Genomic DNA, 14711 nt, shown 5'->3' with positions numbered 1-14711 from the left:
TTTCTTGATCTGAAACCTGAAGGTGATATCAGTATCTGCAAAAAAATATTTTTGCTGAGTGAAATGGTATTTTCACTTGTTAAGTTACCCGAGGTCAAATATATTTAGTAGAGTGGGCACACAGGACACATGCAGCAACCTTCAGTTCTGCAGACTTTGAAACAATCATTGCTCTTCTCTGAGGACCCTACATTGTCCACCTCTGCAGGATGGTCTTTGGAATGAGCTTTACATGATACTTTGTTTCACTTACGATTCCAACATAAAATGTCCCTTTCAGCTGGTACTGCCTGCCAGATTTGTAGTATTTATTTTTAAACATCTCATTACCCCTTGGTAAGTAAGCTAGTTAGTTTTGGGGCATACATGTTTACTTCTTGCTAGTCTCAGTGGGGTTAATTTGCCACCATTAATAGATGCATTTTTTTTCTATTCTATGACGATTACACTAGGGTTTTCTAATAAGACCAAACACTGCTAACAAACATTGTAGTATAATCTTCTTGTTGGGACTATCTCTAATGTACGTTAAACATGAAACTTTTTGGTGAATGTTATTAGCTTAAGAGATGACTTTTCAGTTTACGTTTGGACCAATTTCTTAGCAAAGCCAATCTGAAGAGCACATGTTTGCAGTGCCTTTCTTCCCACTGTAAACACTCCTTGGGAAAAGTAGTTATTCGGGTTATGTTTTGAATACGATTACTAAGAATATTTTTTAAAATACAAATCTAAAATCATTTCTTGGTAAAGTTGAACATATTGAAGTGATAAAAGTCAATGTTCACAGCTCCTATTTGAAAGTTTACTTGTGGAACACATTCATTATGTATTTAGTGCTGACCACAAAGAGGGACTAACAAGTCACAGTTCACTGACATGAATATATTTTGCTTAATAATGAGTCAAATTTGACAATTTTAAATAAAATTTTACAATACTTTGTAAATAATTTATAATACTTCAAGTGAGACAAATGCTATGAAAACAGTCATTACCCTGAATTCTTTAGGGAATAAAAAGTATGTGTTGATAATGGACAGATTTTTCTCTGTTTTTGTTTTAGACTCCCGTTCCTGCTCTGTGCTTGACTGAATCCTTAAATGTGGATCTATGAAAGCTGACCTCTAACTGTAACCTCTTCATTTCTAACAGGAAAGATCCAAGCTTTCTTATATGAAGAACAGTGTAACATTTTCTTTCTTGCCATTATCTTTTTTAGTTATACCAAAAGAAGAAAAGTTGGTTTAAAAAAAACTGTTGCAACAAAGAGAATAGAATTAAATACCTGCAGCTTGATATGCACTGCCTCCACCCATCACCAAATCATGTCATGGGAAAGTATCTGTATTACTACAAATAGAGAACCCATTCCATGACACTCACATGCACCCTGAAACAGCATTCCTGGTTATATAATTTAGCCAATCAACTTTCAAATCACAAATCAGGGCAAATTCAGTTATAGGAAATTCATATGCTTAAGCTATAGGATGTTAGCAACAAAACATGAGATGTGCTTATGTTATACTCTTTCTGGAGGTATCAGTTCACTTTGTGGTTAAATATAAACTGAAAAGTCGCTGGGTAATGTAATTAAAATGATTACAGATAGACTTCCAGGGAAACTATGCCAGACCTATGACCTCCTTGGCACGGTCCTTTAAGCCATCTGTTGCTTCTTCCATACTGATGGTCTTATTATTGAACACTGAAAACTGCCACTGTTTCTTAGTACAAGTAACTACAGATAATGGCTGTCTACCCAGTAACACAGGGAACCTGCAATGGCATCGGAAAGAGAAATAATGTTAAGCATATATTTAAAATTAAGTATGAATGTTATTACCACCATCTGCAAAGCCTGTCGCAGTGATAATAGGGATAGCCACCATAATTAGTCCGCAGCTGCTCCACACATACTTCATCAAGAACTGTTCTATCATGATGTACCATAAACGCTTGGATAAAATGAGGTTCATTTGATAAGCTAAAGCCTTGTAACTTTTCTGCAGTTGCTTCATTTCTACCTAAAAAGGGGAAAAGAGAAGAATTAGTATAGCATAGAAATAAATTCTGTAATTACTTAAAGATTCTCTTTAATGATGTAGGTTTATTGTTTGGCTTTACTTAGCACAGCCTTTGTTGCTACATTTCTATAACCTATAAATGTAACTTGATATTAGAACTAGTCATAATATAGTTTAGCTTCCACTTGTATTATTTTAATATCACACTATCCAGTAAATATAATAGTGTTTAAAATACACAGGAGTGACATGGAGTATAGCCCAGTGTTAGAACATGTTCTTATTGCTGACACACATGAGGCCGTGGGTACAATTCTCAACAGTTCAGGGGTGGGGGAGACAGACAGACAAACAGAAACAGAGAGGCATACACAGAGGGAGAGGAAGAGAAAGAAAGAGAGAAAATAGGGGAGACAGACAGACGGACACAAAGAGGTGCACACACACAGAGGCAGACAGACACAGAGAGGCGCACACACACAGTAAGAGAGAAAGAGAGAGTGGCAGGCAGGCAGAAAGAAGGTGAACAGAGACAGAGAGATTCATAGTTTAATTTTAAATTTTAAGATGTTAAAATTAAATACTATTCTATAAAGGTATGGGTAAGAATGTTAAACACATATCATTCTTGAGAACTCTAAAAAATATCTAAAACCAAACAAAACATGCATAGACTACTTTTTGATTGACTCAGTTTCCCAGACTTTGTCTTTTAAGCAAGGAATCCACTAATTTACATTGAGTTCAATGATCTGAATGTAACAAATCAGCACAGTTAACACAACACACAAGGTCAATTTCAAGTGGGAATAGAGGCCCTGAATTAGTTTTAAACTTTTCTTTGGGTTGGTTCTGCCATTGAAAAAGAAACAATGCTAATTCTTGATGCTTTAAAAGATAGACCACTCTGCCTGGTGAGTAAAACATAACTTTAAGCACTTCATTATGTACTGCCAAACCATCGATCTTAAGACTTCATGTGTTCCACCCCCCAATTTACATCACACTCAACATCCTGAAGTAACTATAATGTGCAACAATTTTATGTACTTGGGCTAATTATTTTCCTGTTGAAGATTCATAACATTTAAACATATCACCCTAGTTCTACCTACTCCTGTCCCCTCTAATCTTAGTGTTCACTTCTCTACTAGACAAAATTTAATTATATCTGTCGAAAGCACATGCTCGACATGAAGTAAAAGTGAGGGACATGCGATTTCATTAGACACCCGTCTGCATTTCTTCAGTTTCAGGGCGCTTTCTCATTGATCAGTCTTGCAAAACTGCCCAAACTGTTCTCTCTTTGAAAGCCCTCTCCCCGTCTTGAACACAAAAGAACAACAAAGAACAGCACCCTCACACTTCCATCTCAATCCAAAGAGGTTTACTCTTTGTTCCCAACTATGCATTTTCTTCATATGTACAGAGCCACTTACCAACTTAGTACTGAATTATAAGGAAATGCCTCTGAGGTCAGTCCGGCTGTATTTGAGTAACTGAGGCTATGCAGACACTTTTAAAGCGGACTGAAATTTTAATCTCCAGAAACTTCATAAAAGTTTGGACTCGTTAATCTTCAACAGTAGGTGACTTAAAAAGCTACTGCAATATATTCTATTTTAGAACACGTTTAGCTAACAGAGAACACTGTAATGTTCAGAAAGTGGGCCTGTCAATAGGATAACAGATGGTATCTAGCCCTGCCGTGGCTGCTTGGCCAGTCTCACGTTTCACCCGTTGCTTTAATGTCTGTCTTACCTTATGTCCTCTGTAGAAGGCAATTTCTTCCACGTTGGCTATGATTCTGGAGTGAACGTACCGCAGATAGCCTTTCCTATGAGCTTCCTCAGCCACTAGTGTGCCAAATTTAGGAGAGCAAGCCTTCAGCACTTTAGCCGTGGCGTAGACCACAAGTCCGGCTAAAAGCGTGGGCCCTATTGGGCTCGCTCCTCTGGACGTAGCAGTCCGGATGAGAGTATAGGAAGTTAGGATTACATCTAAAATAGGCTTGGTAAGGTTGGAATACAAGTGAGCGACAGATTGTGAGAACATCATAATGTCTTCAGTAAGGGACTGGTCAGGGTTGGCCAGCCTCCCGTCCATATTTATCACCTTATAATAAGTCTGATTTGCAAAATAGGTTTCGTAGGCATGGTCTACTAAGCGAGTTCTGAAGGCCAAAGCCAGTTTGCACTCCAGGTACCTGATAGCGCTGTTGACAAAGGTGGCAGGAATGGCAATCATAAGCCACTTGATCAACTTGATGACGAAACTCCGAGGCTTCTTTTCCACGATGCTTTTCACTATTTTTCCATCCAGACCGGCCACATAGATAGAAAGAAATGTTCTTGAGATTAGAGCCACCGAATGGAGGCAGAGCCACCCCGTTTCAGTGGTCACAAGTTTTGGAAAGAGGATTTTCCGAAGTTCTAGTAGCTGTTTGAAAAAATCTGCATTCAGTCCCGGCGCAGGCTTTTTACAGCCGATCTCTGTGCAATGCAGTATTTCTCTGTTCTCTGCAGGCGGATAAGCTGCTGCTTCTTCCTTCCTGTGGCCAGACTGCTTTAAACGCTTGCCAATGATGGGATAGAGGGTTTTCAGAGCATATGCCGCAGCCACCAGGCAGGCAGCCCTCTTAGCAGCGCCGGATCTGGTCCATTTCACCCGATAGGCTGCTGCGTTTAGCATATGTATCATTTTCCCAGCTACACAAATGAGTTTCTATAAAAAAGAATTCGTTTTAAAGGCTCATGCTCCGCGGAAAGCCCAGGAAACGTCTCAGAAAACCCCACCGCCTCCCATGCTCTGCAGCCTGTCTCCTTTACTCTTATTTTGTTCTTCAGTGACGGATGCAGCAAAGCTCAAACTCCACCGCATCTACTGGGGGCGAGTCCCTCACCAGTCAGAGCTGGCCAGGCTCCTCCCTCGGGCTCCTCATTGGCTGTGCTGGCGGCGAGACCCTGGAATCCTCGCCTCTTCTCTTTGAACCTTAAAAATGAAGAGAGAGCCCAAACGAATTCTATCCTTAAACAGGGGTTCAGAGAGTTAAATGTTTATTTCTGGAGAGGTCGAACCAGGTCAGCTGCTGGAGAAGAAACCTTGCCTTTGAGCTACTGAGCATGCTCAGCGTCACTTAGAAACCCTCAGAAGTTTCAGAATATACATCCCGTCCCTAAGATTTTCTTCCACAAGGGGAGGGGCAGGCGGTTAGGAAGATTTGCTGGAGCTTTAATGAACCAAGAGAGAAAGAACCCAGAGAGAGGAGGGTGGAGTCACAAGAAGGTTAACGGAATGGGCCCAGGGAAGGGAGTCAGACAAGACAGTGATAAGCGCTAGAGCCCAAAACAAAGTAGCAAAGGCAGATATTCTTGAGAATGTTTTGTTCTGAAACTGTGTCTTCATCCGCCCAGCCCCCACCCCGCCGCGTTCCCTTGTTCCCGTTTTTCTCGGATATTCCCAGAACCTAGAGAGTGTGACTGAGGGTGCCCCTTGTAAATAAACTGGAGGCAAGCTGTACATTAAAGAAAAGAGTTACCCTCAGAACCCCTTTCCCCCCACTCTCCCCTGCATTAACTTGTCTTGATAATAAAAATCTTCTCGCTCCGTAATTGTCATGTTTAGCAATGTTGACCCGACACATATGTTTACAAACCGACTTAAAAATTTCCTTGCGTTTTTATTTGGAGGTAAGGTAGCCCTAAGAGGGAGGAGGCATAATATGAACAAAGGAGTCAAGACCATGATGGGGATACCCACAGAAACAGCTGACCTGAGTTAGTGCGAGCTCATTGACTCCCGACTGACAGCAGGGGAACCTGCATAGGACCACTCTACGCCCTCTGAATGTGGGTGACAGTTGTGTGGATTAGGCAGTCTGTGGTGCCTCTGGCAGTGGGGCCAGGATCTTGAACTGGCTTTTTGGAGCCCATTCTCTTTTGAGAGATACTAGGGGGTTAGTACCTTGGTCCTGCCTCAAAGAGATGTGCCAGACTTTGTTGACTGTCCATGGGATGTCTTACTTTCTCTGAGGAGTGGATAGAGGTGGATAGGGAGAAGGTGGGGAGAGTGGGAGGAGGGGAGAGAGGCAGTGGGAATTGGGATTGGTATGTAAAATGAGAAAAGATTATTTTAAAAATAAAATAAAGAATTTAATCATCTGGGAATTGAACTGGAATTAGATGATGGAAAAGGCAGATGCATTTCTACAAGATTTTTTTTCCAAGTTTTTCTTTAGACTTAGAGGCAAACTACTCACTTCTTCCTATGAATATTTTTTTTTGCTATTTGCTAAAAATCAAGTCTATTTAGAAATTATTCACAATCTTAGTGAAATAGTCAATAGTTATGCAAAACTTTTTATATTTAAAAATGTGAAGGTTGTTTTTAATGGCAAAGAAAATGTGGTTTTGCAAGACTGATTATTTTTCTACTCTTTTCTTCTGTCTTTCCAACAAATGGCATGAACTTCTACTTATCTTGAAGTGTGTGTTTAAGCCAGAACACAGCATGGCAAGTTAGAACTGCCAATTTAAACCTTCTACATGTTGTATGGTGTGGGAGGTCCTTCTGTCTCTGTGTTGCTTTCTTTAGTTAATGAATGAAGAACTGCTTTGAGCCTATGGCAGGGAAGAACAGAACTAGGCTGGAATGCTAGGCTGTATGCTTGGAGAAAGAAGGGCGGAGTCAGGGAGCCACCATGGAGCCACCACCAGAGTCAGACACGCCAAAACTTTGCTGGTAAGCCACTGTCATATGGCAATACACAGATTAATGGAGATGGGTTAAATTAATATGCAAGAGTTAGCCAATAAGAAGCTAGAGCTAATAAGCCAAGCAGTGATTTAAATAATATGGTTTCTGTGTCATTATTTCAGGTTTAAGCTAGCCGGGTGGCGAGGAAGAACAAGCACCCTCCTGTAACAGTTGCATGATCCTTAAACTAAGAATTCTTTTATGCGACCCTCAGTGATAAAATATGTGTCCCAGTGTTGAGTGATCTTCATTGTTCAGTTAGTCATGAACCAAAGAATTGCCCTCACTTTTATAAGAAGGTTCTTTAAACAGTATTTTTTAACCCCTTTGATATACATATGTTAATTCTAAGAATTGTTATACAAAGATCACTTGTTTACATTCAACTCAACAGATTTACTAATATATGGGTGAGAAACAGATGACCTCAGCATTGGTATTTGGTCATATTAGCAGTGTACTTGGTCTTGCTATTAAGACCTGCTGGGCTGCCAATGAATACAACTACAGCACATCTCTTGCTTTTAAGGTTCAGGGAACATCAAAGTTGAGTTAGAACAAAAACACAGAGGACCAGAACATCTTCTGTTAAGAGTATGTTCCCTAGAAACAATAGGAATGCTTTACTCAAGATCCCTTAACCATATATCTGCGTAAACAGGATCTGCGCAAACACCACTCCAATAAACTTGCTAATGTGGACGTGGGACCCTACTCCTAGACAAAGAATGACAGACAACTAAGGAGAGCTGAAAGAAGAAGAAAGAGTCTTCCCCCAGGGATGAACTCCTTAACTGGCTATCCAATACTAAGTGCTCACTGGTGAAATCATAAATCAAATACATAGAAGCAATGCTAAATGAACACAGCAGGTTGTATTATATATTTATGCAGTTTAACAATAACAATTAAAGAAAAAGAAGCTATGAATTTGAGAGGCAGTTGGGCGACATAGAAGGTTGGAGGGAGGAAAAGTTTGATGGGGATCTATCTATATTTTAACTTAAAAAATTAAAAATAAAAGGAAGACTTTCTGGGCTGCTGTGAGGCTTTGTGGCAAATGCCTGAGATTTACTCAAGGTTTTGAGATTGTTGAGTCACAACACTAGGGGAGAGGTTGACGGGAGCCCAAATGTGAAAATCCCTGAGTTGTCATGGTTATTGAAAAAATATTTTATTTTTCAGATCATATTATTGGTGTGTGGGAAATAAGACTGTTTTACACACATAAAACTGAATCATATATGTCACACATCCTGGTAGCTAAACATAGATGGGTTAAGTATAATTGGAGAGGGCGGGGGTCCAGTATATACCTAACTGGGGGTAATGGCAGGATGCTCATTCAGGCTGGATGCCTAGGTTATATGGCAGCTGGCAGTTGGAGGAAGTAGCTTTCATCACTGGCAAACGAAAAGCAGTCTTGTGAGTAATCAGGAAATCTAAGTTGAAAGAACACTAAAGATGTAAATACTACAGCACCTAGCTGCAGTAGGTAGGTCTGTGGTCTGAATAGGAATGGCCCCCACAGACTCATGCATTGGAATGTTTGGGAGGTGTGGCCATGTTGGGGGAAGTGTGTCACTGGGGTCAACTTTGAGGTTTCAAATTCTCATGCCAGACCCAGCCCCCCTCTCTCTTCCTGTTCCCTTGAATCTGGATGTAGAACTCTCAGTTACATCTCCAGCACCATGTCTGCCTATGTGCCAACACTCTTCCCACCATGATGATAATGGACTGAATCTCTGAAATCATAAGCCAATTTCAATTAAATGTTTTTCTTTATAAGAGTTGCTGTTGTCATGGTGTCTCTTCACAGCAATAGACACCCTAAGAGAGCAGATAATGAATATTTTGGGATATAATGGGCTAGCAGGGGCAATCTTTGAATTCCAGAGGTAAGAGACTTGTGAGAATAATTAGATAACCGAGATACAAGAATTTGGCATAAAAATTGTGATACAAGCAAGCGAGCTTGAAAGTCGGTTATTAGAATTATGAAAATGGTCAGTGTGCAATTTGAGTTGAGCATGAGCCAATTTGGCACAGAAGTTGATAATTTAAATCTCACTATTATCCTCTGCCCTGCACTGTCTTCAAATGGGGAAGAGTGGGAACTAAGACTTAAGACTAGGCTCAAGGCTTCAGATAGGGCAAAGGAAGGATTCTACATGAGAATAAATAAGATAGAAAAATTCCACAAAACATTCCAGTCAACAATGGACCATATTTATGTGATCCTGCGAAAAATGAAGAAATGAAATTTTTCCTGTTGCTTATTGCAGCCATTGTAACCGTAAATGTCATAGCATAAAGGATTACTTGTGAATTTGAATCTATTATGTAGTAAAGTGACTTACTGTGCTCTTGAACATAGCGCAACCTAAACCCCATATACTGGCTTATTATGATACTGTTACTGGTTCATGTATCTACTATACTATTTTAATTGCTATTTTGCAGGGTAACCCTGACTATTTATTATTTATTTATTGGTTTTTCGAGACAGGGTTTCTCTGTGGCTTTGGAGCCTGTCCTGGAACTAGCTCTGTAGATCAGGCTGGTCTCGAACTCACAGAGATCCACCTGCCTCTGCCTCCCGAGTGCTGGGATTAAAGGCATGCGCCACCATCGCCCGGCCCTAACCCTGACTATTTAAAAGTTTCATATTTCTCATGTAATTGTATCTCTTAGTTAGTTGCTTCAAGGGAGCATACAAAATAACTTATTTGTTCTAACTAGTTTTGTGCAAGTTCTCTTTATGTTTGACCTATGATAAAACCATCTAAAATGAATGCTCAAAATTTATTCCCATTGTTAAACAATATATGATTACATATTCTTTTTAAAGTAAAACATTAAGATTACTTTGTAATGGGTTGTTTTCACTTTTTGCTCTTTCACTTTTTGGGGGGGTCCCACCATCCAGGTCCTAAATAAATACACACACACAAGTAGTGTTATTTTTACTTATATATTCCAGGCCTTGGCTTGGCTTGTTTCTAGCTTAATTTAAATTACTGCTCCCCACCTTTTGCCCCTGGCCATCCCCCCTCTTCCCTCCCCTCTTACTTCTGTGTATCTTACTTTTGCTTTTACTCCGTGGCTGACTGTGTGGTTGGCCCCTATTTTCTTTCTCACCTTGTTCTTGCTCCTTGACCTTTTCTTTCCAGATTTCTCTCTGCCTGCCAGCCCCACCTATCCTTTCTCCTGCCTTGCTATGGGTCATTCAGCTCTTTATTTGACCAATCAGGTATTTTAGACAGGCAAAGTTACACAGCTTAACAGAGTTAAACAAATGCAACATAAAAGAATGTAATAGATTTTTGCATCATTAAACAAACGTTCCACAGAATAAATGAATATAACACATCTTAAATTAGTATTCCACAACAATTGCTAGGGGGGTTCTTTTAATTTTTTTTTATATTGGTAGTAATTAAAGCGATGAGAAATTTAATTTTAGTTTGAATTCCAGATTAGAAGCGAAAATGGAAATGAAAAAAAACCACTTGTTATTATAGTAAGCATTATTAAATTTCCACTCAAGCTTCTAAATTTTATGTAATTTCACATGGGAAATATTAACATTTTATCAAGGGGGAAAATAACTGAGGAAAATATTTGCATTAATTTTTAAAATTTATAAATGCAGAAGGCTAGAGAGATGGCTAGATAAGCAGTTAGGACCATTTACTCCTCTTGCAGAGGACCCAGTTTTCCAGCATCGACATGGTGACTCACAACTGTCTGTAACTGCAGTTCCAGGGGACCCCATTCCTTCTTATGGCCCCTGAGGATAGTTAGGCATGAAAGAGGTACACACACATATGTACAGGCAAAACACCCATTCACACAAATAAAATAAAAAAAATTAAATTCTTTTCCTAAATGCAGTAATTAAATCACTTGGTTTTAAAAAGTGTGATATTCTCATGGATCACCAGTATCAAGAGCAGAATTAAAAATCATATATATATATATACATATAAACATATACATATGTTTATAAAACATGAAACATATATATTATAAATATAATGTTTCATAAAATATGAAACATCTTTCTAATGAAGAGAACTATTATAGAGAGAAATATATGACACAGTGTGTTTATGCTCCTATTATAAATCAGCAATCTATCTTTAGAAATAAAAGATAAATTGTTAAAGTTTCAAGAAGTTTGAGTGATTTTTTTCTTCTCAAAAATAAATCATATTTTATTTATACAACATTATTTTCTTGAATAGACTTAAAACCCAAATGATTACTTAATTGAAATTTTGGCCCTTAGATATGGTGTTAAAACTCTATGTATCAGTTATGCTAGCCTTACTTATTAAAGGCATAAACAACATTGACCCTAACATCTTAACTCAATATTTCAACTGTACCCATATTCCTAGGGAGATACCATTTTCTGTGAAGGCAACCCTGGCAATATCTTGTTTAAGCCTGTGTCTCAGTGTTAATCTGTAGCCTGGTTCACATTCCCATTGCACCCCTTTGAGTATAGAAACAAAAGGACTTCATTCAGGAAGAAGAAATAATTTATCTAGGTTTTCAGTCCTTCACTTTCCTCAGCAAAAAAGCAGACTTTTTGTGTATCTTCAAGAAAAAGAAAAAAAAAAACAAGATAATGTATTAGCTAAAAAGTTTCCCCTTGAACTCACAGAGATTCGCCTGCCTCTGCCTCCCGAGTGCTGGGATTAAAGGCGTGCACCACCACGTCTAGAAGAGCTGGTTTCAGGACGGGAACCAAAAAAAAAGCTACGGAGAAACCCTGTCTCGGAAAAAAAAAAAAGTTTCCCCTTTTAGTTAGTCAATAGTTTTAAAACATAAGTAGGAAGATGAAGGTTACCTAAAAATCAAGAGGCATTCCATGATTTTTTGAAATGCGGAATTCACCTTTTTGATTAAATTACATATAACATGTGGGTTTTATTATAAAAAATAGGATTAATGCTTTTAAAGAAGATATATTTATTCTAGGTACTATTTCTTAACAACTTCTATTTTGATAGTTTTTCAGGATAAAAAGTCATGGCAATTTGAAAAATAAAAGTTTGTACATTTATTCGGGACAAGAAATTTCTCAATGAGGGAACTGTTTTGTGAAGACTATGAAACCACACAGAAATGAGCAGAAAAATCCAACTTTTGTTTTGGGATTTTGTTGTTGTGTTTCCTCAGAAAGGAATTTAATGTCTTAGGACTTTGACAGCTAATCGAAGCCCATTAAGACTCTGCGGAATTCACAAAATGCATGCAACAGTTAAGCTCGTACAGCGTGATGTTTCTTCTCAACAATCCTTTCTAAATATTAAGACCGTATTGCAAATTCAGGCCAAGAATGTGGGATCGGTGTGACAAGCTGGAATGGCAATGTCAGCTACTCATGCAGATATGGGTAGAGGGCCGCCTTTCCAAGACACCGGGTGAGCTGATGGCCCAGCACAGAAACGGACACAAAGCCGGGTGGCCATGGGCGCCTAGCCGGAAGTGCATGGAGTGGGACCTGGTGCCACACCGGAAGAAAAACGCCCTCACGCAGAGGCTGTCAGGAGAAGTCCAGGCGGCTATCTGGCTGTGTGGCTCTGCTGTCGAACTGCGAGGGCCCAACACGGGAAGCTCTAGAGAGATGAACTGGGTCGGGGGCTCACGGTAAGGTGTGCGCTCCGGTTGAGACCCAGTCCCGTGGGCCTTGCCTGTCGCCACCTCCCAGGCCCCAGCGCAAGGTCACAGGCTTCGCTGGTGGTTGCCAAGGCCTCAGCACTGTCCAGGGTCCTAAACTTCTGCTTCCCACTCTCCACTGGTTTCTCTGAGGGGCAGCGAGGGGCAGGGCGAGGTTCCTGCTGTATTTCCTCCACCCCAGGAACTCCCCTCTAGTGAGGATCGCTGGGCATGGATACAGTCATTGCATGAATTTCAAAATAAGTCTATATCCACTTGTGCTTATATATGGCAAGGCAGCAGATTACCAAATTTTCAAAGTATAACTTAAAAAATTTATTATTATTAGTTTTGTTTGTCTTACTATTAAGCCTAGGCTGGCCTAGAACTCAATAATCCTACTGCTTCAGCTTCTAAAGAGCTGGGCTCACACTCATGTGTCACCATGCCCAGCTCATAGCTTGTTTTATTTATTTATTTATTTTGCCCGAATCTGTCTCTTTTTTTTTCTTCAAAGATGTATTTATTATGTATACAGTGTTCCACCTGCATGTACGCCTGCAGGTCAGAAGAGGGCGCCAGATCTCATTACAGATTGTGAGCCACCATGTGGTTGGTTGCTGGCAATTGAACTCAGGACCTCTCGAAGAGCATCTAGTGCTCCTAACTGTTGAACCATCTCTCCAACCCCCATAACTTGCTTTTTAAAAGACAAACACAGTGAAAACTTACTTTGAATAAAGAGGACTTATAATTTGTTCATATATTCAGGATTAATACCAGAAAATACTCATTATAAATTTATTTTTATATAACTGTTCATTGTTTGATAGATATGTATATATGATATACATTTTATATATGTATGTAGATTATGCATATATTATGCATATAATATACATATATCTATATATATATCACAAACAGATCCCAGGATAGTAGGGTATTAATATAATATTGAGACTTTTGTTTTGTTTTGTTTTTCGAGACAGGGTTTCTCTGTAGCTTTTTGGTGCCTGTCCCGGAACTAGCTCTTGTAGATCAGGCTGGCCTCGACCTCCCAGAGATCTGCCTGCCTCTGCCTCCCGAGTGCTGGGATTAAAGGCATGCGCCACCACCGCCTGGCAATATTGAGAAGTTTATAGGGGAAAGATGACTAGTATTTTAACAGGAGCACCTTTGTTGAGTATGTTAGCATTGTATTTAAAAGTGTATGAGTTTTAAAGTGGGTGTGAGGACCCATGCCTGTAATTCCTTGTAGCATGGCCATTGTGAGAGGGTCTCTATCAGTTTTCGGCTAAAAATATCATCTCAAAAAGCAAAACAAGGCCCTTGAGATGGCTCAGCATGCAAAGATGTTTGTCCTGAGTTTAATCCCTGGAACCCACATGGTAGAAGGAGAGAAATGAGTAAGGAAAAATTGTTATGTGATCTTCACACACAGGATGTGTGTTTGTGACAAAGCTTTTCCTGGGGACACAACACAGGCCTACTTACCCCAGATGGGGAGTTTGTGACAGACCAAAGTACATATAGCACAAAAGTCCAACTTGGTAAACCAATGAATTTTATTGAAGTTTCTTTCAAGAATATCGGTGAAGGGTTACTTACAGTAGCAAAACTGGCTCAAAGACAGCTGAATCACCAAAACCCACCCCAGCATAGGTGACAGCTCCCAAAAGCTGGGAACTTAGAGCATGCTGCACAGCCTACAGGCAGCTCAACAGGTTGGAGAGTGTCCTAGCCCAGCATCGCAGTCTAATTCTCTTCCAGTCAGCTTATTTGGTCTGAGTTCATTTCAGCTTGTCTTAAACACTGGGTGGGGTAGGACTAGTGAATATGGTCATTTTAGGGATCTCCGGGAGCTCTTTCAAGTTGTTTATCTGCCAGCTTGAGGAGGGTCTATGCTGGATAGTATGTTTCAATCTTGGATGGATAGTATGTTTCAATCTTGGATAGATAGTATATTTCAATCTTGGATAGATAATATGTTTCAATCTTGGATGGATAGTATGTTTCAATCTTGGATAGATAATATGTTTCAATCTTGAATGGATAGTATGTTTCAATCTTGGATGGATAGTATGTTTCAATCTTGGATAGATAATATGTTTCAATCTTGAATGGATAGTATGTTTCAATCTTGGATGGATAGTATGTTTCAATCTTGGATGGATAGTATGTTTCAATCTTGGATAGATAACATGTTTCAATCTTGGATGGATAGTATGTTTCAATCTTGGATAGATAATA

The 14711-nt window shown here is 39.4% G+C and overlaps 2 protein-coding genes across 2 annotated transcripts in view; one reads left to right on the top strand and one right to left on the bottom strand.

Moving 5' to 3' along the window:
* The window catches only part of Abcd2 (ATP binding cassette subfamily D member 2), a 42334-nt gene extending 37440 nt beyond the window's left edge, over window positions 1-4894 (bottom strand). The window contains exons 1-2 of the mRNA XM_041672587.1: window positions 3792-4894; window positions 1850-2030 (exon numbers count right to left, since the gene is read on the bottom strand). Of these exons, the coding sequence (XP_041528521.1) occupies window positions 1850-2030; window positions 3792-4730 (1120 nt within the window). The 5' untranslated portion in view covers window positions 4731-4894. The remainder of the gene's footprint in view (window positions 1-1849; window positions 2031-3791) is intronic.
* A 7244-nt stretch (window positions 4895-12138) lies between these two features.
* Window positions 12139-14711, top strand: part of CUNH12orf40 (chromosome unknown C12orf40 homolog) — a 52316-nt gene continuing 49743 nt past the window's right edge. The window contains exon 1 of the mRNA XM_041672521.1: window positions 12139-12449. Coding sequence (XP_041528455.1) covers window positions 12139-12449 — 311 coding nt within the window. The remainder of the gene's footprint in view (window positions 12450-14711) is intronic.

This window comes from Microtus oregoni, unplaced genomic scaffold, assembly GCF_018167655.1.
Source record: "Microtus oregoni isolate MIOR12 unplaced genomic scaffold, Mior012 000022F_ref0000154, whole genome shotgun sequence".
Lineage (NCBI taxonomy): Eukaryota > Metazoa > Chordata > Mammalia > Rodentia > Cricetidae > Microtus > Microtus oregoni.
The sequence above is the reverse complement of the archived record's forward strand: the minus strand, read 5'-3'. Positions and strand labels throughout refer to the sequence as shown.